Source organism: Grus americana, chromosome 28 (genome assembly GCF_028858705.1).
Source record: "Grus americana isolate bGruAme1 chromosome 28, bGruAme1.mat, whole genome shotgun sequence".
NCBI classification, from domain to species: Eukaryota; Metazoa; Chordata; class Aves; order Gruiformes; family Gruidae; genus Grus; species Grus americana.
Genome location: NC_072879.1, coordinates 5,656,958 through 5,682,790, shown reverse-complemented (window position 1 = coordinate 5,682,790; position 25,833 = coordinate 5,656,958). Strand labels below are relative to the sequence as shown.

At 44.2% G+C, this 25,833-nt stretch overlaps 1 protein-coding gene across 5 annotated transcripts in view; it reads right to left on the bottom strand.

The window, feature by feature from the left end:
• The window catches only part of RANBP3 (RAN binding protein 3), a 49,710-nt gene extending 34,176 nt beyond the window's left edge, over positions 1–15,534 (bottom strand). For 2 of the 5 annotated variants that reach the window (XM_054805915.1, XM_054805916.1), the window contains exons 1-2: positions 15,465–15,528; positions 5,698–5,753 (exon numbers count right to left, since the gene is read on the bottom strand). In XM_054805915.1, the coding sequence (XP_054661890.1) occupies positions 5,698–5,753; positions 15,465–15,486 (78 nt within the window). In that variant the 5' untranslated portion in view covers positions 15,487–15,528. Of the gene's footprint in view, positions 1–4,214; positions 4,275–5,697; positions 5,754–15,464 lie in introns of all 5 variants that reach the window. The other 3 variants (XM_054805917.1, XM_054805918.1, XM_054805920.1) reach the window with 3 other exon arrangements.
• Between the last annotated feature and the right edge of the window lie 10,299 nt (positions 15,535–25,833).

The following is a 25,833-nucleotide window of genomic DNA, read 5'->3' as shown; positions in this document are numbered from 1 at the left end:
TCCCTTCCTTTTTGCTGTAATGCTTTTTGTCTGTGATGATTTGTGTCTCTCCTTGAGCCTTCTCTTCTCTAGAGGAAACGTTCCTTATAAGTACAGCTCTAGGGAGAACTTGGCAGAAACCTGTTCCTGTATCTGAAATACTAAGACAAACATCAACAGAGAGATTAATAACGTTAGGAAGCCACCTACACAAACTCACCTTGCTCAGTCAGATCAAACAACATCTATTTTATTAAAGCACAAAAATAACGCACCTAGACCAAATACGTCAAAGTCTACTTGGAGATTTGGCTTCCTCTGCATTGCAGGAAATGAGGAGAGATGTGAAGAAATACATAAAAGCTAAGATTAACATGATGCTAAAACCACCAAATATAGGCAAGGGAATAATATTCTTTTTTTTTTTATAAACACTGGCACAAACACTCTTAGGTCAGTTTTTCCCCTCAATTCTATTTATGCCTCCTTTCCTCATTTTCCTCAAATTAGCACCCATATTCAATGGCCCAAAAAGACTATTCTCAGTATATCTCTACCTGCTTAGAGATGAGGACAACTCTTGCTGGTATTCCCAGTAGTCTTTGGTATTATCAGCCTCTCTATATTCCTCTAAGCTTGCACAACTGTCCTCTCCAAACACATTTCTGATTGCTCTTCGAAGTGCAGCAGTATAGCAATATATTCACAATTATGAACTCTTAAGCATTAATTTTAACTCCTTAAGTATACTATTGACTTACATCACAGTTCAACTAGGTCTCCCTAACGAAACCTTGGCAGCTGTGCCAACGATGCTAAGAGAGCTTAAAAGGAGATATTGTTGCCTCTCCCTACACAAGTTATTCCTCCACAGTTCTTTCTGCCACCATCCTAAACCTACAAGTCATGCCCATAGCACGAACAATATTTTCTAATCATCCGCCTCCTCAAACCACCAAAACCCAGGCGTTTCCAAATCACACGACATCAAACCAGGACTTCAACCAATCCTTACTTTATGTATTGTCTAGTACAACCTTCTCTTTTCTAAACTCACGATCTTGCTCTCCAGACTACAAGGGAATGCCATCTTTCTAATCACTTAAATAACTTTTACAACTCCATATCTATTTTAAAGCTCCACAGTTAAGACCATGATGACAGATCTAACAACTTAAGGATGCAAATCCTTGTTCACTCCAGAACTACCCCTTTACCTTTGTGACCCAGGTGCCAGTTAGCCCTTAAGCTCTTTGCATCATTTTACAGCACCACTTACGTATGGGAGATGACCCAAATATCACGTAACTTATCTTCCTTCAGAGCCATCTTTAAAAGCTCGCCACTACCAATTCATCTACAGAAAGAGGTACGCCGACCAAAACTAGTTGTGTAATAAGCCAGAAATAATGTTCTCTATATTCTACCATTACCCCCAACCCAGGCTGGTGGGGGAAAGAGGACAAGGTGCAAGCTACATAATAGACAATGGTTTGTTTTAAAGTGCAAAAATACTTTTTAAATCTACTTTTCGTAGTACTCATGACTAGGGAGTCATGATGATCCCAGTATTGTGAGAATCAATAACGAAAGACGACCACCGCTCATGCTTGCCGAACAAAGGACGCTACTTTGAAAGCATTTTTGGACAAATTGTTTCTTTACAACACTACTGGTTAAATTTGTTTGAACTATTACACCTACTTAAAAATGTGTAAATGCAAGAAAGACTTCAGAATACTTTGACCTCAGAAATGCATGTTAAAAGTTAACTTCATAAAATGACTTCAAGTAACCTATGGCCAGAAACTGTCATGACGGTTTTATGGTAGAAGTTAAAATTAGTTTCAGAGCAGAAACACAAGTCTTTACAAGTGACAAAAAATTGATCACAGAAAAAATTGTATCTATCAATGGAAATCTTTCATTCAAAAAGTGCTCTGAAAAGCACAGTATAGTTTCTGTATAAGTTATTGGGATAGATAACAGAGTAACAGTAATAGTCTATGCTCATCATAGTGAGGTTAGGACCTTATGTTGCTTTCAGATCTTAACAGCTATGAGTCTTCCTAGGCTGATGCAATTTTCCAACTAGTGTCAGGACTAGAAGCCCTGTTTGTCAGACACAATGACTAGCAGTGTACAAACAAGGAAGGTATTTGGATGCTCTCGTTCAGATATTTGCAAGAATTATCTCTATTTCACACATTGTAAAATTAGTTCTTAAAGAGTTAAGGAGATATGAGAATAATTAAAATGGAGACTCACTCAAATGTGGAAACAGACAACATCTACCATTAATTGGTATCTAGAATGAGAATCAGAACAGATAGACTAATCCTGTCTTTTTAACTGTGAAAGAAAACAACTAGAACCTCCTTACTGAAAGTAAAATTAAGAGGCATCATTCTGAACACCATGCACTTTTTGTCCCCTCTAAATAAACAAACACGACAAACTGCAGGTTCTGATGTTTCACTAAACTGTATAGAACCTTAGCTGGAACAACGAGTCAAAGATTCAGTTTCCAGACTAGTATAGTGCTGAATATTTTCCAACTTCTAATGGAGAAATAGATGTCTGACACTTTACAAGCACAAACTTAAGTAGAGATTTCTAGAAAAATAATGTTCTTTAACTTAATAGTAGACAATGTTAGCTCCAGAAAAGTCAGTTAAGAACAGAATCAACCCCGCCCTGATACTGAGAGAGCCTGTAGACACTGCAGCAAAATAATTCTGCTCAGGATGCCCTGTTTGATGCGGAAGAGCACCAGGCAAACATCTAAACAATCGTGATGGACAGTTAATTGAATGCACAATGCAATGCCTTCTCGTCTCTCAGCTTACTGTCAGATTGCTGTGCTGGTGCTGAAAAGCCTCCATGAACACTTTGCTTACAGCTCCAGAAAGCCAACTTCACTAGACAGACATTTTGCTAAATTAAAACTGTAATTTACATAGATAAATTACGTATTTTATAAGTGTGTTGTCAACTATTTCAAAGTTACTTTTGCATTTTCTTCAAAACATTGCTCCTCTTAATAGATTTTCCTTGCTAACTTTATTAAAGATAAACTTTTGTGGCAGGCAGCACACTTACCCAGGCACCTTGTATGCAAACAGCAGTGGTGTTAACCATTAATGGTTCCACTTAGCTGTTAGCCTTTCCAAAAATACAGTGAAAGGTCTCAGCTAGTGCGTAACCTGAGTTACCTTTTCTTGATTAAGTTGATTAAAGGGACACTCAGCTGGCCCAGATGCTCAGTTCTGATATTAAGTGGCTATTACTTTTGGCTGGCAGCACTGTATTTTGACTCTGTTTTTTGTAGCATTGACACAATAGTAACAGCTACTGGCACAGGCAACAAGCGGGCTTTGGCCCTTATCGAATAAGCCAGCGAGAAGCACAGCACTGATGCTCCTCTTTTTCTCCAGTCTCAAATACACACAGTATAAGCTACCAAAATAATTATTAACCACCCCCCCTTTTTAAGAAAATTGTACATCTCCACACATTACACTGTTTAACATAAGCATTTATGTTTGTTGCTAGATGTATTACACTTGGGAAGTTGGCAATCAAGCAGAGGTCACTGGTACACTCTTCAAGAGCAAGCCCTGTTCCCCAGCCAAACTAGACCTACTCCATGCCCGTACTGACCGTAGCTGGCCCCGTCTCAAGCACCAACATCACTTTGTTTGTAGCTCAATTCCCAACTCACTTCTGACCCCTGTGCCTCCAAGACGCTTGGCTCGCCCACAGGCCTCGTCACACACAGTCCCTCCTCCCCATCCCACCTGGCCTTGGCAGAGGCTGTCCTGCTCACAGCTGCCTTCTCAGCATCACCGGAATCCTCAGAGGCAGTGGGGAAGGTCCCTCTCCCTGGAACCCCAGGTCCTCTCTGCCAGCCAAAAGAGACGCTAAGCCTTTAGTTTTTGGCTTTTTTACAAACATTTTCTGCAGGCATACCAGAGTGAGAGAGCTGTCCCACAGCCCAACACAGGAGCTTGCACGGCCTGGCACCAAAGGCAAACACTCTGCAGAGGCAGGAGGTACAACATGAAGAACTTGAGAGCACAAGACCTGCCAGCTTAGCACTGAAGGACCAGGCCGGTAAAGAAAGGACACAGGACCACGTTGCTCTGCCTGGGTTGCACGTTGCTATGACCACTGCTTCCAGACTACCTGTGGAAGCACTGACAGGGTAAAGGACACCCGGGGAGAAAACTCACCATGGTGCAACTCAGAAGGAACTTCAGGAACAGTCTAAGCAACAGCAGGTGATTGGGAGCCTAGAAGGAAACAACATGATCCAAACTGATAGCGCAAACACTAGCACTCCCTTCGCTCCAAAGGATGTTAAACAGTCACTGTAAAAAATGTAATTGAAGGAATGTCTCGAAAGTGTTTACTCTAAGATATATTTAATTTGATTAGCTAATATTAGAAGAATGGCAGATTTAAATCCTTTTCAAGCTGACAAAAGATTTCAAGCTCCTGATGAGGAATATGCCTACTAAACCCATGAGAAAACTCGAGTCTGGTACTTGTTCCAAACCAGGAAAAAGCTACCAACTACAAAATCGTTCAGTATTCCTATTCAAACATTTGAGAAGATTTTCTGATTGCATAGATAATATAACAATCCAGTGATTCAACAAAAAGTGAATCATGTGTACATAAATACACGTCTCTTGGTTCCCACCAGCTTCAGCTGAATTAAGGGTAACCTTGATTATTCTTTTTCCAAATGTTAACAGCTTTTACTATTAACCAGGTAGAATTAAAAATTGCAATATATTGAGATTCTTATCAATTTCTTTTACTAAAAATATTTTTACAATATAAGAAACTAGAAGGCTTACTGTCTGGGAGCGGAAAAAAAAAAAGGAAAACTACACCCTAGCACTTATCCGTAACATTTTGTGTGCCACTTTCAAAGTGAAAAGGAATGCAAACTATACTGCACTTTGTCCACACGGCCATGGTTTTCCGTTACATCTACCTTAATAGCAATTTCTGCTGAAGAGAAGGTTCTGCTCCTTCCTTCAACTCTCATTTCTCTCCTGAGCTCTACTCCTTCTGCAGCCACAGGCTGAGTGGTATCAGCCTCCCGGTCCCACACACACTCACCCACGGAACACCTTCCAGCAGCCTACGGCACAGCTCCAACTTACCTCCACACTGCGTGACCGCTACCGCAGAGCCAAAGGCAGGGGACAGGAACACATGGCAGGGGTAGAGGGACAGAGGAGGGAACAGGACTGCCATTTTCCAAGGTAATTAGACACTTCACAGCTTACTAACCAAAGATATGAGATACATTTAAATATGCCAAGGTGAAAAGCAATAATCTAGACCATGGCTTCCTTTGCTTTGTCTTGACTTTATTATTAGAAAAAGAAGTCTTATAGTTTTCTCATGCAACTGCAACTGTCAGCACTCCTTTGCCACCTGTTCAAGATACGGCTTTGAAGATACTTTTTCTCCCAGATTTGGTCCATCTTCTTTCTGAAGAGCTACACATTTCATGCCACCATCATACATCTTCCCACTTTTAACCCTCCAGTAAATCCTCACTCTATGCCCATTAACAATGTTAATGTTCTATTATCCATCTTCAACTTCAAAACAATATAGACAAATGGCTTCTCACCATGGGATGAGTCAGGGCTACAGAACAAAAACAAACAAACCATATCAACGATCCCTTACCTTCTGTGCTTTATCCTTCTGGAATACAAAGACAGGTGGAGCAATGGCAGGTTTTTCTGTAAAAAGAGAAATAATTGGGTTTTTTCCAACCACGTTCATTATTGACTAATATGAAAGTGTTATGTTCTAGGCTGCTTTTACTGACAATGAATCCCTAAACCAGTTAAATCTCAGTTAACACAAATTGTTTCCACTGGCTCCTGGTAACATATAATTATAAGGACTTGATCTTCAAGAGGAAAAAAAGAATGTTTTAAGAACAATATAGCTGATAAGTGAAAGCTATTTGTCTTTTCCTTCCAGATCTTTATTTCACACCAAAACTTTTACTGCACTTGGGTACATCAGGAAGAAAAGGCCCTTTGCTGCAGTAGTTTACTTTTTGAACACGTGTTTTGCAGAAAAAGGTTTTTCCTTCCCCATAGCAATGCATTAGCACAAAGGCAGTTTTGCTATACGCACCCACATACCTCTTTCTTAAAGGTCACCTAGCTCTGACACTCGATTATACTTGTATTTCATTATCATTGAAGCCTTTAGAAAGGTACTAAATCTTCAGCATTTGCAGGTCTACAATTTAAATCAAATATTCCATGCATACTATTAGAGGGACCAGTCTTTTCTGCAGAATTTAAAAGCACATCTACTTCCTACTTGAAGTTCCGATTCAAATATTAGCAGGACACCATTTTCTAAATAAGCACATCAACATCTAGCCTTTAAGAACAGAATGAATTTCTGGAGTGAGTGTATGTTTTCCATCGCCCTTAATGACATCAAAACTACCTCGATGGCCTTAACGACCAAAAAAAAAGAGGAGGGGAATAAAGCAGAAGCGAGCTTTCCTGAGAGTTTAACAAACTGGTACACCTTGTGCATGAGTTGTACTTCAAGAGAAATTGCATATACACTATGCAGTCAGCAACTCTCCTGTGTGGTTACACGGCTAAAGACGAGTACAACATCTGTCATCTTTGCTGTGAAACAATGGGATTCACAGAGAGCTCTATTGTGCAAGACACTTAACTTGTTCTACAAAAGGTAAAATTAATTGTGAAATACAGCTCCTTACACAGCATTTTGCCTGCTCTTTATTCCTTTAAGTTCTTCTATCCATCAAGTAGTGCTGAATCTTAAAAAATGCTTATTAAAGAGAGCAATGCAGACAATCTATGTCAAAAATGAAAAATAATCTGCTAACAGAAGTCAAAGCCTTAACTGCTATACCTGTCCCAAAACCCAGAGTTTGTGGGAACAAGCCAGGGATCCATTTTGATTCCCCTGGCCTCAGTATAACTTGCCTGTGGGAGGCTCCATCGTGTAAGGTCCAAGCTTTTAAGGTCTCACTTCAAAATTATGTTTATTTCTTTATACCACATTTGGTATACTTTAGTATTCATTAATGCTATAATTACAGCAACAACCAGCACACATTCTACCAAACTATTTTTATCCGAGACTCCCAAAACAGTCAATAAAATGCTGTACTAGTTCTTCCCTTTTGGAGATCTGCCTGAAAGCGGGACTTGATTGTGTAATGCACGACACACAAGAGGCTCCTGTAACAAATTCCACAGATACCAAAGAGGACCAAGCAGAAAAGAACTGCTTGCCTATTTAGTGCTTAATGAAGGACTGAAGTACGGAGAGAGAAGAAAGCAAACAATAAAAACAGCAGGTCCAACAACAACGCAAAGTGCAGAGGAAACACGGGATGGCTGGCAAAAGACTAGAATGGGGAGCCAAAGAAGTTGATGCAAAGGAACGGGACAAAATAGGAGATGGAATCTGGTGATGGAAAACTGAATGCTCAGAAAAAAAGAACAGGGAAGCCAGGAACAGCAAAAAGCTCACAGAAAAAAATAATCTTGGACTGAAGAACCAAAGAAGAAAATGGAGTGAAAAAAATGAAATATTCAAGATTGTGTCCAGCTAAGGCAAATGAGACTGAGAAAAAGCAGCTAGTAAAACAAACTATGACCAGGCCTGTTAGTCAAGGGGGAAAAGACAATACTTGTGCAACACGTGAGCTCTTATCTGCTAAAGGAACACAGTCCTCCAGTACTCAAGATCTAGGAATCTCACCGGCTATGAGACCAGTGGACATGATGGCATCAGGCACTCAAAGCAGTGGAGTAGCTGTTAGCCGTGTCAGGAACACTTGTTCACCATGTCCTGTCTAAAGTCTGAACAAGATCACAATGCTGGAAAATGTTTCCATAATTCTAGCCCAAAGCAAGAAGGAATCACTAGATTGGCTAATCTGACCACCCTTCATTAAACACTACGTATTTTTCTGAGTCTTACGTTTTGTGTTACTCCAAAGAGAATTACGCTGTCATTTGTACTAGCCAGCATCAGAGGTGGATAGTCATGTTCTCATTTAGCGAGCATGCTTCCATTCCACCAAGGTGTCTGAAGGATGACCTACAGTAAAGTGGATCTGTCGGGTCCACAGAACTGTCATGAAGTTAAAGGGAAAATAAAGCAGGATAAAGGAAAAAAACCCCAACCTTCAAACTTCAGGTACAATATATGTAAAAGAACATGAGATATCCCTCACTTAAGAGATGAATAGACACATATAAGTCTTAAAAATTGTGCAACAGACTTGGTTTTTCTCCAGACAAGCAGACAGAAACAAGGGAAAACAAGGAGCTGGAGACACAGAAACAATGTCAATTTTCTAACCAAGACAGTCTCAGTAAAGGTGTTCTGAGAAAGCCCAAGCATGTAAGGAGGAAAGCAGACCTTCAGTAATTACTGTTATAGAGACAGTAAGTCCCTAGTCTGAAGATCTGGCACTCGGACAAACCACCTAGTTTCTTCCGAACGGCAGTAAGCTGTTAAACCGGTCTGAAAAGTGACCAAATCCACAGTTTATTCATAAGTTTCAGACATTTCAACCTGCATGAGTAACTACAAAAACCTCAACAGGCTAGATTCCTTTAATATATTTCACTGTCAAGTCATTAACTATCAATATATGCCCTGCATGCACTATTAAACCTAGTCAGCTTGCTTTGGAAGCCTTGGAAACCAAAACACAGAAACAGAAAAATACTATCTCAGTGGCTCAGGCAGAGGTATCATCTTCCAGTCAAATATACTATTTGACATGAGATTTTTAACTCAGATACATGACCGTTTGTAGCTGTACCAAACTCTGCGATTCTCCTTTGCCACTGAGAACACTGTGTCTCTACCGTAAGAGCACAGGACAATTCAGGTTGGAAGGGACCCCAGGAGGTCTCTAGTCCAACCTCCTGCTCCAGGTAAGGTCAGCTACGAAGTCAGACCAGGTTAATCAGGTTATCCAGTCTGGTCTTAGTTGCTAAGGATGGAGGCTGAGCAGCCTCCCAGGGTAATCTCTTCTACTGCTCAACTGTCCTTATGGTGGGAAAAACAACAACAAAACAACAACAAAAAACCTTTTCCCTATATCCAGTCTCAACATCTTGTTCCATCTCTCACCTTCTGTCCTTCCAACATACACCTCTGATGAGCCTGGCTCTATCTTCTTACTAACCTCCCCACTGACCCAGGAAAGCTCCAGATGTGCCTCTCTGAAGCCTGCTCTTCTCCAGGCTGAGCAAGCCCAGTTCCTCCAGTCTCTCCTCACAGGTCATGCAGCAACCCAGATCACCAACCATCTTGCGGACTCAAATAAATCTTTAGATTTTAGAAGGAACCCAGGTCCCATGCCATGAAAACAACTCTCACATCCTCACCAGACCCGCTGTAGCCAGGGTATTACGAGGTAAATTTCTTTTTAAAGCTAAGAACAACACTCTTTCAAACACCTTCTTTTGAAATTTACTCCAAATTACATTTCAAAGTGCAATAGTGCCTGACTACATGGAAACCCATATGAGAGGCAGAAAAAAAACCCCACTGAGAAACTTGCAGGCAAGTGAGTCCTTGCTTGGATCTGAAGAAGCAATCTTCAACACTAGAACCATACAAGCTCTGACTTTAACTCATTACATCACCTGAGAGAAAAAGTAGATCATACCTGTGAGCAATAAAAGAGTGTTAAAAAGGAGAACAGCAATTAGGTTGTCAATCACCAAAAATATTCAGAGTCATAATTTACTGCCTGCGAAAGGCTCATCTGAGGGTCAAGAAGAATTTAAGTTCAAAGTTAAGTTTAATTATGCTTATCTGAACAGCTCAGCCCAAAAAATTTTTTTCACCTTAATACTATTTAAGTTATAAAGATCAGAATAATCGTGCTAAAAAACATTAAAAGAGATACAGGTAATTTGCAGCATTATAAAATTCTAAAGGTGCTGGTAACAAATAAGACTCTTTTCCAATAGCTACAAATAGACTGAAAGCAATAAGCAAGTTACCGCCCCAACAGCTGATCTCCAAACAAGACCCCACAAGTAAAGTCCAGTTGTACTTCACGTCAGAAAGTACAAGAAACACGACTGGATCATTTCTAGCCAGACTTCGCAAGTGATGTCATGGCAAATATAACTGACATCAGAAAAAAAGATACTTCTGCCTCATTTTCAAAACTTTGATAAGTTGCTTTTTATGAAGTAAAACATCCGATGTTCTCATTTACCTTCAAATCCTTTATTTTTTTTGTCTCCTATAGCATGAGTAAGCAGGCTACTTCCAGACAGCACTTCCACAGCTGGCATGAGAAGGTAGAATGCCTTTTACATATTAAAGGCAAAATAACAATTTCATACACCATACTTAAAGCACAAACCTTTCGAGTTTGCAGAGCACGTGCTATTTCGTCTCCCAAGCCCTTGTGGCATTAATAGAAATAAGTCACCCTCTGCATTAGGTAATTTTACTATTTCAGCTCAGGTACTTCACAAAGCAAATGTTACAAGACAGGAATGAAAAAAAAAAAAAAAAAAAGAGTAGCTTATTTTCACATGACAGGAAGAAGAAAACCATGAGGCAGCCCAACTACTTTGCAATGTAGATGAAACATTTATAAAGAACTCCAACAAGTGTTAACAAAAATTAAAGCATTTAGACAGTTCTATCTTCTAAATTAAATAGTACTTTATGGCATTTGAGTGTGAATTATTAGGAAATCTCAAAAGAAAAAAACACAAACCCAATCACTCAGTCTAACTTTGCATCCACTAGTTTATCTGAAGTAAATCACTATGGGAAAAAATATCTTGATAATAGGGTCTACAAACAGAGACAGTGGTGCAGCTTTTCCCCTCCAAGTAACAACAGACCTTCCTCTCTCCGAAAGCTGCCATGAGGCAAACAGAATTATACAGTCAGAGCAAAAAAACCCCAGAAACAGCACAGAAGCAACGTTAGCATCATACAAGGCTGGCAGAGGAATGATACTTTCACTCGGAAGGAACTGCTTTGATTATCTCACCTGCCATATGTTTAAGGCAGTTACAGTAAACTCGCCAAGCATACAGTTAATGATTGTAACAATTCCATAAAGCAAAATAAATTGTGGTGTTTGGTGTTTTAGGAGAGAGTTTGCCAACACAGGTGGTACAGACACCTCCTGAAGAGGACACGTGAAGAAAGCCATCGAGTTTTAGCCCTGAGAAAAACTTGTACCTTTTCAGTGACCGAAAAGGGATAAAATAATTCATTCTTAACACAAGGAGATCCTATCACCTAAAGAACAGCTTCGGCAGCAAGTTATATACAAACAAATTACTAGTTGTATATTAACAGCAAGTTAATGAGAAAAGCATTCAGGTTTACATGAATATATGCCTGACGGGAAGCTGTCCAGTTCTCCATGATACTTCACTGCCGCATGTGTGACGTGTCAGTTTTAAGACATGATCCAGCTAGAATACCAAAGAACATCATACCAAAGACTTCAGAGAAAAGTCTTAATATCATTCATACTTTATACAACAGTAACAATAACAATTGCGCCTACCATTCCAAAATCCTGGTGTTCAATGATCAAACTTCTCACAATGCCAGTCCCCAAAGCCTTTATCACAACATCACTAAATCTTTGTGACAAAGTCGATCAAACTTCACGCAGCCAGGGAGAAGTTACTCTCTCTTCCTCTTCATTAGCTCCACACTTGCCAGCTCATCTCCTCTTATGAGGAGGGGCAATGCCAAGACCAGGTCCTGTTCCTATCAGATTTCACAGTAAAAGCTTCTTTGGAAAGGGGCACTTGATCCACCTCCTCCTTCACCCCCCTTCTCTACGGTAGAGGACCCCCTTAATCCAACAACCATGTTCTTGTCATCAAACCACTACAAAGAGGTAGGTGTACAGTTTCACCAACTCACTAGAGAAAAAGGAAAGACAAGTGAATGGGAAAAATTCAAGGAACAATTCAAAAGAAGAAAATGAAGCAGTTATGAGAATATTAGAGGGAATGCTTGTAGCTTTGAGGAAATGCATCACAGAAAGATCATCCATTAAAACAGTTTGAAGGCGTAAAGGACATTGGTAGAATGGTTATTTGGAGGCAGTACTGACATCTTAGTGGTGATCTAAGACAATAGATTAAGAAAGACATCAGAATTTGGGCAGAGAATGGATTGAAAGCAGCCCTGAGGAGAAGGACTTGGGGGTATTGATTGACGAGCAGCTCAACATGAGCCGGCAGTGTGCACTCGCAGCCCAGAAAGCCAACCGTGTCCTGGGCTGCATCAAAAGAGGGGTGACCAGCAGGTTGAGGGAGGGGGTTCTGCCCCTCCGCTCTTGTGAGACCCCACCTGCAGTGCTGTGTCCAGCTCAGGGGTCCCCAGTACAGGAGAGACATGGAGCTGTTGGAGCGAGTCCAGAGGAGGCCACGAAGCTGATCCGAGGGCTGGAGCACCTCTGCTATGGAGACAGGCTGAGAGAGTTGGGGTTGTTCAGCCTGGAGAAAAGGCGGCTCCGGGGAGATCTAATTGTGGCCTTCCAGTACCTAAAGGGGCTACAGGACAGATGGTGAGGGACTGTTTATCAGGGAGTGTAGTGACAGGACAAGGGGTAATGGGTTTAAGCTAAAGAAGGAAGATTTAGATTAGATGTTAGAAAGAAATTCTTCCCTGTGAGGGTGCTGAGGCCCTGGCACAGGGTGCCCAGAGAAGCTGTGGCTGCCCCTGGCTCCCTGGCAGTGTTCAAGGCCAGGTTGGATGGGGCTTTGGGCAACCTGGGCTAGTGGAGGGTGTCCCTGCCCACGGCAGAGGGGTGGAACTGGATGGGCTGTGAGGTCCCTTCCAACCCAAACCAGTCTATGATTCTCTGAATCTAGAAGGTAAAGATGATATACTGTTGGAAAAACCAATGAACAAATTGAAAGAAAGGGGTGCCATGGTAAAAGCGACAGGTTAAAAAAGCTTTGCATTAGTACAATGAAAGGACACGGGCAGAACAAAACAGCACTTTTCAAGGCCAGAAGAAGGTTTGTTGCAGTAATCAGGTAAGAGTCTAAGCAAGTTTCACTTGCATGAACAGACAAGAAAAGCTATTGTTCAAACATGCTAAGCAAAAACAACCTGTAAGAATGACTGAGACCTCTTTCTAGGTACTTGCCTTTACTACGTGTCAAAGAATAATTAGCTTCACACCTCCCAATGAAGCATGATTGAGATAGCAGTATTGTACAGATCAAGATGAAGTAATATTAAGAGCTTTGTTTTAACCATGCTTGGTTTGTGAACATGAACATTTAGCTATCAAATACTTCAAACAAGATCAATATGAAGCACAAGATCAAAGAATTATCAGTACCAAAACAGTCACTTCATATATTTGACTGAAAATACCTGGGTGCAAGGAAATAAAACCTTTACCTACAGAACTGGAAAAATAAAACAGATTGATGTGTTTAAGAATGAGGAGAAAAATCAAAGTCACCCGAGAACATCATTGCCATGTAAGAGACAGCTAACAAGGCAAGTAGAAAGACAATGAAATCCACTGGCTTTCAGCAGAAGGATACCAATTCCAGAAAGCATGTGTATTCGCACTGGTATACAAAGAACAGACACCTCAAAAATGGAACTGGAGGAAAGAAAACTAACACCAATCATTGCAGCCAATGGTATTAGAATGAGCAGAAGATACAATACTTCAGAAGCAAGTTGATCTTGCCTTATCTTATGAAAGATTATATCACATTCTTATTGTAAGAAGAAACAGAAGAGCAAAGGATGAAGATGACAACTCTGAAAGGAGATGCGAGCACAAACTAAACAGATTAGCAGGAGAGGGAAGTCACTGGAGTCAGGAAAGGGTCTGAAGAAGAAAAAAAAAAGAGAGAAAAAGGAAGATCAGATGAAAAAGTAAGGATGGCACCACACTTCCCCGCCCCTCCCCCAACAGCCTACACAATTCCGCAAAAATACAGAGGTAGGGTAGAAACACATGACAAGTCAGCATCAACAGATGCAAAGAAATATTCAGCACTAAGCTTAGTATTTCCCACTACAATGGGGAAGTAAAGCGAGGGGCTTGCATGACTTAAGATAGTCATTCCCAAACTTCTGGTTCTAAAAGAACACTATAAAGCAATAAAATTTATAATAAAGTCATTACAATGACAGTAAGTAAATACTGCCATTAGTTTCTCACAAATTAGTCATTACACATTTGACTATTTACTACCATTCTTGAGACCACTGATAGCTCATCTTTAGTTTGGGAGTGAACAGCCCAAGACATGCTGCATCACAGGATTTGTCAAATAACTTAAGTGTAATTATGTGGTTAGCTGCTTGTAGACTTCATAAGCTACACCTGCAATAGATATTTGCTTCCTGTTGTTTAACATTAAAATCAGAACTGTAATTGCTACTGGTAAAGTTCAAATGTAAGAAACAGTCTTGAAAGAAGGGGCCTCACACGCTTTCATTCACCCCCTTCCAGGCACTTCCTCCCCTTTCACTGGCTAAGAAGAACAAGGAGAAACAACAGACACAGCCAGGCCAAACTTGGTTTTGCAGAGACTTTGAGGGAAGTTGGTCATTCTCAAAGGCAAACTGTTGATGCCCACTGCCACTTAAACAGCATTCTACACACTCAGGAGCAGAATATCCAAATCCCACAGCAGTGCAGCCCATGTTTTCCTAACCCTCTTCAGAGAAGAGTGAAGCCACTATTTACTCCAGAGGCTTTCAGCTTAAAAATAATATATATATATTATTATTATACCTCACCAAGTTTTACATAACCGGCTCTATTATTCCCTTCGCTAGAGAGTGGATTAACACAAGCGGGAATTAAGGAAAGATTTACAGCAGTCCTACGGTTGTGGACAACGACCCCAAAAAGCAACTGGACAAGGAGAGACACGAAGCGGCTCAGAACTCCCCCGGGAGAGAAGCGCAGCGCCGGCTGCCTCAGTGAGCGGGGCTCGTCCCGCGGCGCCCGGGGGCGGCAGGACACGCTTTCTGCGCTGCAGCAGCACGGACCCGCCAGCGGCCGCCGCCCCCGGGAGCCACCGCGCCGCAAGCCCGGTGCCACGGCCCGGCGGGAGGCACCTGCCAGCGCAGCAGCCCCGGACCGCAGCCCCGCGCCAGCCCGCAGCCGCCTGCCTCGCAGCTGGTCCCGCAGGGCAAAGCGGGGCTGGCGGGGAGCGCGGCGGCCCGGCGCTCCCTTTGTCCGGCCGCTCGTCCCCGAGGGGCCGGGGCACGGAGAGGCCGCAGGGAGCGGGCGCTTCCGAGGGTAGGCCCTCGCCCGGGCGCGCCTCTAGAGCGGATCGCAGGGCCAGGCTCGGACCGAGAGCACCGCGGCAGCGCCGGGCTGGTGACGGGCCCGCGGCCGGCACCGCTGCGCACCGCCAGCGCCCGCCTACCTTCGTTCGCTAAGTCCGCCATTTTACTTCCTCAATCACGCCCACAATGCATCGCGCCGCCGGACGGCTGCCACTTACAGCGGGCCCGCCGGGCAGCGCATGCGCCAAAGCACGGCCGCTCCGTGGCGGCATTGCGCATGCGTGGGTACCTCGGCTGGGCCGCGAGCGGGGTGCACTCGGCTGCCCCGGGGTGGGCGGGGCCGGGCGGGGCGCGCCCATGCGCATGCGCGGGGGCGGGGCGGGAGCGGCGCGCGGGCCGTCCGGGCAGTCCGGTGACTGAGGCGACTGGGGCGGCTGAGGTGGCTGAGGTGGTTGCGGTGCCTGTCCCTCGGGGCTGCCGCCACCCGGCGCAGACCCACGTCTCGGCCCAGGTCTCGGCCCAGGTCTCCGCGGTACCGGCTGGGCCGGGCTGGGCCCGAGCGCGCAGCCTGGCTGCGGTCCCCCAGCAGCGACAGGTTATGGGGATCCCCGTGCCCCCCACCGCTCTCTGCGGCCCTCTCCCCGTGCAGGGACCCAACACCTGCGATCGTCAGACTGGGGCTTCTGAGACCGGCTGCCCGTTCCATTGCGGTGCCCTCCGGACTGCCTCCATAGCCTCCCATGGCTGCAGGACCCAGAAGTTCACTCCATGAGTTAAACGATCTTTGATTCCCGTTACTGCTTTCATTAGTACCTCACAGTTAAAAAGTCTTGCAGGATTTACCGGATTTACTGCAGCTCCATCCTGAAGATCAGTATTTGCCATTCCCTGTGACTGCCATCTCCAGAACTGCACATAAGGCTCAAAATGTAGGTGCACCAAAGCTTTATGTGGCCACAAAATGATACTGTATAGTGTATACAGTATAGAGACGGTATAGTACATAAGCACACTGGTGCTCTCGTTGCTCTCCTGATGGTGCCTCGTGTTTCGTTGGCTTCTTTGGCATCTGAGCTGACGAGGTCTCTGCGCACTAATGAGGGAGCCAAGAGCAGCTCCCTCAGAGGTGGACACCGAGAGAGATGCAACTTTAGTCTTACTCCTAGTGACTGCCTCAAGGCGGTGGCACAGTGTAAGAACACCATGTGCGGTGCCTGACCATTTGAATACATCCCTCACAAGACATCACACTCGCATAGAGCAGAATCTGAGGGCCAGGCTCCTGATCCTTCCAAGTACCATGCATCTAAACCATCTGCTTTAGCCGCTAGGAGAATTTTTCATCAGGGATAAAACAACAGGACTGGCAAAAGTTAGTAAGAATAAATGAACGGCACTGATTTAGAAAAACTACGGGATTCCTATCTGTAAATCAATGTCTGTTGTCAGCAGGGTGTCCCTGCCCGCAGCAGGGGGGTTGGAACTAGATGATCTTTGAGGTCCCTTCCAACCCAAACCATTCTATGATTCTATGATTCTATGATTTGGTGGAACTTTTCTGTGGATTGAACAATAATATTTGGAGTTGTATGATGACTAGTGCAAGCTGTTGAATGAGCAACACAGCGGGCACAAGAAATCCAGGTGGTTTCTAAAGGGTGTTGGGAACAAATTCTTACCACGCTTGCTGGATGGGCCATCTAGTTCATGATCTAGTTCAGCTGGGCATCCTCCTGGATCTGGTACGACCAAGGAAGGGCTGTTTGGGGATGTGATAATCAATGGCAGTGTTGACTGCAGCAACCATGAAATCGTGGCATCCAAGGTCCTGAGGGGAGTGAGAATGGCAAATGGCAGACTATAGACCCTTCAAGAGAATTGGCCTTGGGTTATTCAGGTACAGGTGAGGTGAGATTCTGTGGGAGGCCGCTCTGAAAGACAAAGCAGCTCAAGAGAGCTGGCAGCTCATTAAGGACATCTTCCTCCAAGCGCAAGCGCAGTCTGTCCCAGCAATCAGGGAATTAAGTATATATGTCGGGAGACAAACTCTGCTAAACATAGAATTTGTGAATGAACAAAAGAATAGGTATAGAGGAGAAGGAAGCAAGGACAGACTACTAAAGAGGAATATAGAAATACTTCTTCAGCATGCAGGGATGGTGTTAGGAAAGCCAAAACTCAACTAGACTTGAAAGTGGCAAGGGACATCAAATGCTGTCTTTGTCTCACTCTCCACCAAGGAGGTCTCCCAGGCCTCTGTGCTTAGAGACAGAATCCAGACAGAGACAGGATCAAGTCAAGAATCTCTTGAGACCTCGCAGCCCACACAAGTCCGTGGGACCCAGTGGGCTGTGTCAGAGGGGGCTGAAAGCTGGCTTATGTCACTGAGCAGACACACTCCATCATCTTTGAAAGGTCATGGAGATCAGGGAAGGCCATGTCCGCATTCAAGGGGGCACTTTAAGCAACAGAAGAATCTCTTTAACCTCTCACTCAGCAGGTTACTGAGGCAGAAGAAAAATACCATTAAGAGTGTTGCTTTTCACCCAAGGTCTGCGACCACATACCAACAGTGCAGGTACTGGAATCTGAGAGTGGGCAGAGCGGAGAGCAAGGAGAAAGTAGCTGGCAGACAGGCTTCTTGGTCAGGTCTTTGAATTCCTGTTGTCACAGTGAGCCGGAGGACTGCTAAATCAGAATGAGCCCCAGGCAATATTAGTGAAACTCTGGTCATTAGGCTGCAGCATTTTTTATTTGTTCCCATCTGACTTAAAGCTGATTTTATCATCTCATCTGATCATGGCCTTAGATTTTGAACAGCTTTGTAAGATTTTTTCGTTTCGTGCATGTCCACTGGCAGCTTACAGGGCTAGGCATTAGTGTGTGATGTCCAAATGGCAGCCTGAGTCTATGTGTGGGTCTAGACCTTGTATGTGCCTCTTCCCTGGAGAGCTGGATCATGTTAGGTGCAGACAATTTTGCAGAGAATTTAGCTGAAAACATTAGCATGTCTCTAATCACACAAGATCCATAATTTTCAGTGATATGCAATGTGGCTACTTGTCCTGATTTTGGCAGGGATAGAGTTAATTTTCTTCCTAGCAGCTGGTATAGTGCTATATTTCACATTTAGGAAGAGAATAATGTTGACAACACACTGATGTTTTAGTTGCTGCCAAGCAGTCAAGGCCTTCTCAGCTTTTCATACAGGCCTGCCAACAAGAAGGTGAGGTGGGGACACAGCCAGGACAGCTGACCCAAACCAGCCAAAGGGATATTCCCTACCATAGGACGTCATGCTCTGTATAGAACCGAGGGCTGGCCAGGAGGCGGGGCAGCTCAGGAGCTAGCTGAGCATCAGCTTCAGGTGGTGAGAAATGGTGCTGTTCATCACTTGTTTTGTATATTCTATTATCATTATTTTTATTATTATTCTCTTCCTTTTCTGTGCTATTAAACTGTCTTTATCTCAATCCATGAGTTTCACCTTTTTCTTTTCGATTCTCTCCCCCATCCCACTGGGGGGGCAGCGAGTGAATGGCTGTGTGGTTGTTTTAGCTGCTAGCTGGGTTAAACCATGATACTGACTTAGCTCCAGTTTTTATGGAATTACGTTCCTGTCCCAAAGCAGACATGTCCTACAAACTGAGCCAAACACTAATATTGAAAAGGTGTCAGAGTAATTACCCATTATGTGGTGTCTAAAAAACAATAATTACATTTTGAATTTAAGTCCTTATTCTGATACAGATGTCCATCATGGAGAATTTCACTTCAGAGCATTAAAATCTGTTAAACCTATAAGAAACTGTGAACATGCTTTTATCATGGAAATGTCGGGCAGCTTTAATTATAGGAATTACTGTGCTGTGCTTCTCTAATGAATACGTGGTACTACCATAGTGGGTGGTGTGACCTAGTTAAGGGAAGTGATTTAGCAAGAACGTACCTCAGAAAGTTACACTCACTAGACCTTAAGCGCCAGCAGGTCACAGTGTGTTCTCTATTCATGTTCTAATTAGAGCCCATACTTCTCCAGCATCATTAGCATGAGAGGAAATGTATCAGTTTTTTCCTAACAGAGTTTGAAGGCCAGATTCTGATCTAATTTGCCTTCAAGTAAGTCTATAATAATACCAGGGTAAATGTGATTCTGACACTTTATTATTTCAATAAAAAGTAAACTCCACCCACACCAACTTTACAGTTCCTGTGACTTTTAGAAATTAATTACAAGAGTTATCTGTACCCTGTGAGCTTGTCAACTTGCTGATATAACTAGAATCTATTTTGGGTGCATGCCATTAAGATACTATAAATGCCATACTTTCTGATTAGTACTATTGTTAGGTCAGCATTTCTAAAGGGACATGGCCTAAAAGTCACTATGACTTTGACAAATTAAACATTTTTCCATGGCTGAGCTCTCAAGAAAAAAAAAAAAAAAAAAACAATCCCCCCCAAAAAACCTCCAACCCACCCTGTTTGAAGGCTTTCTACTTGTGAGACTGTAATTTGGATGAGCTCAGACACTGAGGGACACACAGTGTTGTGTTCCACAGAATGACAGTAACAGCATCACTCAGCGTTGCGATCCATCGCCGTAAGCATCCATTAGCAGGAGAAGAAACAGGCTCTGGAGTGAAGACAGCACCACAGGTAATCATGATCTCATTCCCAAGTCCATTGCTCTACCAGTGCCCTGGGCAAGAAGGTAGTCACTAGATGTTCACACCGTGTTGGTCAGAAGAACCTTGTCCGCTCTTGGTGGTGGACCTGGCTCAAGCAGGAGGTTGTGCCAGAGGCCTCCAGAAGTCCAGTCTACCAGCACTTCTATCATTTTCAGGGATACAGTGACCATTATTTATTGGGAAGCATATCCAGGACTCTGTGTAAGCCAGGTTCTGCTGGATTTGATCCACTTGAAAACCTATTTTTTAACTTGTCTCTGCACTGATGCAGTTATTTCTCAGAGGACTTGTTCTTTATGGCACAAGAGGGCTGGCAGGGACAAGGAACTGCAGGAAGGATAGGGCTTCAACAGCAGCATGGGTTTATGCCAAACTCAGTTGACCAGCGTCACAGGCTTTCCCATCTGCCAGACCATTTCTGTGGGTCTTCTAGACCCATTTCAGAACGATGTTTTGTTAGAATCCTGATCCCTCTTGTGACTGCTGAGATCCTCTGTTGCATCGTGACCCTCAGCCAGAAACTGCTGTGGAATGACATTGGGTTATTGAACAGCTGCCAAGCCATAGATTTACAAAGATTTGCTGCTGGTAATTACAACAATAACACAACCACCTTTGTTGGCCTGATTTTAAGGCACATGCAACTGTGAAGGTAGTGGTTCATCACTGGAAACTCGCAGTTGTGCATAAGCTGTTGTGAGTGTCTTTAACAACATGACAGTGATGTTGGTTACCACCATTAATGTTTTCAGAGGTTCTAACTCAGCAGGTGATTTCTTTTGAAACATTCATTTCCCGCTTAGGGAGGACTGAGCCGTAGGTTTTTCCCTGAGGAAGGAAAGCCATCAATCTTTCTCCGGCTGTAAGGAAAGAGGTCATCTCCTGACAGTTTTGAGGAAGCCCATGTGAGGAACCAACCACCTGCACAGCCTATACCTTGTCTTTTCTCTGGCATCTGGTAGAGTTGCAGAAGGCTTTCAGGCCGTTACTGAATTCGGTTCCTTCTAATATCCTCATTTGCAAGGATTCACAATGATTTCAGTGGGAAAATCTCCAAGGTAAAATACTTGCTACGGTCAAAGGGTCAGTAGGTCCTATCAGTGGATTGATTCACGAGTGAAGCTACTCACATGCTCACACACTGCAGAACTGAACCTGGCTTATAAAAATAAGGGAATATTAGTGGGCTTACTCCGCCTTTCCAGGAACTGTATGCAAGTTCAACTGCAGACCCTGTAACAGCAACAGCACGAAGCAACGCACCACTGGCATGAAGGAGAATGTTCTTGTGTTAATTTGCTTTGCATGTAACAAACAGCCCAGCTGCCTGAAACTCTAGAATTTAAATGACTTCCTGCTGGCGCACATCCCTGCTCGTCCAGGCATCGCTTAAGGGTCAGCTCAGAAGAGCACCCAGTCTCCATGGGCTGTGGCACAGCCCTGTCCTGTGGCTGTGGTGTGATCACCAGCACCCATTAGATGGTGGTCTAGGATAACAGGGAGGGTTCCTAGGCCCTGAGAGCAGAGGCCCAGGTGTTGCTTGCCATGAGGGGCTGAAGGGATGTGCCAAAACACAGGACCTGTGGGCACAGTCCTAAAAACACCATGGTGGGGATCGCTGAAGCTGCCTTCCTAGGAAAAGCCGATGTTTTCTCTTGGAGGAAGCAAGCTGGGTTACTCCAAGTTGTAGATCGCTTCCAGGAAAGTGCATGTGCGCAAGGATAACTAAGCCCACTCACGAACACGAAGAAATGCCTTGGAAGGGTTCATAGCCTGCAGTTCACATCTCCAATTCACTTGAAATGTGAATGCTGCTCCCAAGCGTTGACCCTGCAGGCACACTGGTCCAGGACTCGAATCAATGTGCTGGTGGTCCTCATAGCTCTGTGTGGGTTCTACATGATGATGGAGCCCGAAAGTGTAAGGCTTTCAGTAATTAGGGCTATTCAGGGGCTGAATTAGAAGGCTTAGAAATCTCGCTCACCTCCCTGCACTGCTGGGAGACCATGGCAGTTTGGGCCTGTGTTTGGCACAACCTACGAGCTGAAGTGCAAACAGCATTTCCTCTGCAGCCAGCACAGTGTGCAAGCAAAAAGGGAGTTTTACGCCCATTCTCTGACAGGACTGGAGAGCATTTTTGTTCTCGGACTTTGTTTTCTTGAAGTGCTTTCCTGAGGCGATAGAGGAGTACCGGCGCATTGGACCAGTGAGGTGGTGAATCTCCATCCTTGGAGAGTTTCAAATTTGACTGGACCAAATTCAACTGAGTAACCTGATGTAACTTTGAAGCCAGCCTTGTTTCAAGCAGCTAGTTAAAGTACAAAATGTCCTGCCCTACCTATATCATTCTATGATTCTGTGCTATCTTTGATCTCTTTCATTTAAAACTGTCTGAAATGAGCTGTGCAGGTAGAAGAAGAGGACGTGGGCAGTTATAACTGCAACTGCCTGTCCATCTGAATAGGATCAACGTGCAAAAAGATGTAAGACCACATTTGTGGTGTTCGATCCCTCCCAAAGGTGCATGCACGCAGCCCCAGCCTCCCGAGACCAGCAGCTGATTTTTACTGGAGCGTTCTTCCTTCTGAACGTAACCACTAGATGGGGAAGCAAGCACTTGATTTTTCACAATTTCTTACTGAAAATTTTCACTTCCTTGCTTTTGGCCATGCTCATACAATTCACTGTGCTCTTACCTCTCTGTTCAGCATCTCTAAATGGCTACCTGCTCTGGTACCCTGTGCCGTAGCGCTGGACCACAGGATTTCAGCCCCTCTAAGTTCAGAGGTGTTGCACTACACCACATCAGAAAGGCCATAAATCTGGAGGCATATAGCATATAGTGCACGGGTTCAGGTCTGCAAAGGCTGTAGAGCATGAGGGTGGCTCTTCAGGGAAATGATTTAAAAGGCAAGTTTGCGGATGCACCTGCAAACAGTCAATACCTTTGGTCTCTTCTGTCTTCTTTACCTCCATGATGGTTTTAAAGATTCTCTAGCAGTCTGGAACGTTTTTGCCTGTAACAAAAGCAGTCAAGGCCTGTCTTGGCTTAAAAACCTAGCACTGAAAAAATATCATCAAAAATAATTGGGAAAATTAGAAATATAGACTGTGGACATTCAAAAAACTGTAGTGTATATTAAGGAGGAAATAAAAGCTTTGGGGTGTGGTGCTGATGTGTCTCATAATCAGTATCTGTCCCTAAGGATGTTGCTAGTTGGGGTTATCGGCCACCGTTACTTCTGCCTCGACAATTTTGTGATAAGGCAGTTAGAATGCTTTCTTGGGAAATCACTGATTATGTAAATTCCAATTTTTATTCTAAATGGCACCTTTCTAGACTTGAGATGTCAGAGAAAAATCTGAAGTAAGCAGAGCATGAGGCGCACAGATAAAGGCATCTCCAGAGGGGCCCGGCGTGTTCAGCTCTGGCTCCAGCTCAGGATAAGTATTTGGTGTCCTGGCCATGCTGAGCAGGACACTATACCTTTGTTAACCAGGACACTAAACCTTTGTTAACCACCAACTACAGCAACCCTGACCCCTCTCAGAACCCTTCCTGGGCAGCTGCAAGTCAGCATCGACTTCCCACATGATTCTGCCTTCCCAGCATGGACCCAAACGCACTCCTCCTTGGTTAACCCCCTGTGCAGTTTAGCTCCTGGGAGGCATCGGGCATGGACTCAGCAACTTTCTGCTCAGCCAAAGTGGACGGGCTGGGCACATGCTCTCACACCAGATAGCACGAAGGGCCAGGGCACTGGAGATGCTGAGGCCAGGGTGTGGGGGAAGACCCCAAGGTACTGGGATGGCAGCATGCCTGCCCTCATTTCTCATATGGTCTTTATGGCCACAGGAGAGGGCAGGTGCGGAGGAGCCAGACGACTTGTCAGAAGTCTCCCTCGACACTGCTCCTGCCACCGCTTATACCAGCACATCTCACCTCCAGGAAGATTATAGGAGGCACTGCCCAAGAGACATCTCACTGAAGAAGCTATGGTGAAATATCAGTGTACCAGAGCTGTACAGGAAAAGGATATGGTCAATAATGATAGATTCCTTCAGTGACACAAGATGAGCAACTCCTACCTCACTGACAAGTTGGGACTATCTCCATCGCTCTACTCCTAAAACTTTACTCTAGGGCAAATCAGGGGCATAGCAGCAACACACCACCTGGGATAATGCAGGCACCTCGCATTGACCAGGGTGGATGATGCCAAATATTCCTGATCAAAACACATCCTGCACTCCTGGACTGGGCAGTGGAAACTTAAGAAACCAGTGACACTGCATTTGCTGCCTCTGCCAGAAAACACCACTCTTCAAGGAGCTGACCTGGACACCCCTCTGCAACCTGCCCCTGCGAGACCGTAAGCATGAAGGTCGCTGCAGAGAGACCCCTGAGCACCAACGAGCCCCTCAGCTCTACCAAAGCTTTCTGAAAGGCTTTAAAAGATGGAATAGGCTTCCCTAGAGGATGGCAGGGTTAGACCGCAGCAGCTGCTTGCACCTGAGTGCAAGCACAGCTTTTTGCACTCCTGCCTGGGGCCCAGAGCGAGGAGAGTGTTTGTAACTACAGAGGCTGATTCTGGAGCAAAGATGCCCTTATCTCAGCAGTTCAGTCAATATCACAGTTACCCACATTAAAGTGACACGCTTTACATATCAGCGCCTATAGCTGCAGCACTCCTTCCTCCCAAAGCCACACATGCAGATGGGGGTCACTTCACATGCTGGAGATGAAGTGTCTCACCTAGTTATCTGAGTCTCTTTTCTTCTGCATCACGTATGCTGGGTGCCATCTCGCATTAAAGGGAGGTCAGTCAGCCTTTCTCCAAGCTAAGCACTAGCACGCAGACGCTCACCGATGAAGTGCCAGGGTGGATGACGCAAGTTTTCAGTTGCGAGGTTTATGCAGGGGAGACAACTGTCTCTGTACAACAAAAAGAGCCTCCTGAAAGACGAAAACACGTATTTTGATGTAAACAAACTCCAAGAGAACACACTTTTGCGGATCTTTTTTTTAACAAAAAAAACTTTCAGAACTTTTAAAGTTCAGGATAAACATGACCAAAATGTGCTATCGACCTCCTGCCTTAGTTTTGCAAAACAACCTTACACTGAGTTTCACAGCAATACTGTGTGCAAATCCAGTATCGGTCTCCAGTCGTCAGACTTTTTTTTTTTTAAACCAGCAGAAGTGAGCATCATTTACAAAGGGTCTTCAGCACATTGTTGCCATTCTGCTGATGAGGACAGTGAGGCACAAATGGGTCCTTCAGGGTCCCAGCAGATCAGAGCCACATCAAATGTGTTTATGAAAGCTGATGTGAAGCTGGTCCATCCTACTGATACTTGTTTAACTCTAGAGCCAGGAAGAAAACGTCTCAAGTGGAAAATCAGGTGTGTAAGATGCGGGGCAATGGTGGCCCTTGCCCAGGTACTGTTCTCTGCAAAGCAGCATTGCTGACTGCCTTATACCTCTCTGGCTTAAAATAATTAGAAGTACAAAGCTGCTGAATAACTGAGCCCTCCCTTCCTTGCTAAATAGTGTGATCCTGAGGGAGGTAGGAGGGCTGCAAATGTTGTGGCTGTAACAAAGGCTGGCTATGAAAAGTGCAGAGTAACTGTGGCAGGTCGCCTCGTCGGCTTTCACCCAGCGGAGGTCAGGTCTGTGGAAACTGGTTCCTGCAAATTAGCTGAGAAGCAATTAAGATTGGTGATCTCCCACCGCCTCTCTAGAGTTACAACAAATTCATTCCACCTGCCCTTCACAGCCTTCTTGGTGCCTTCGTGATACAAAGTGTAGTAAAAG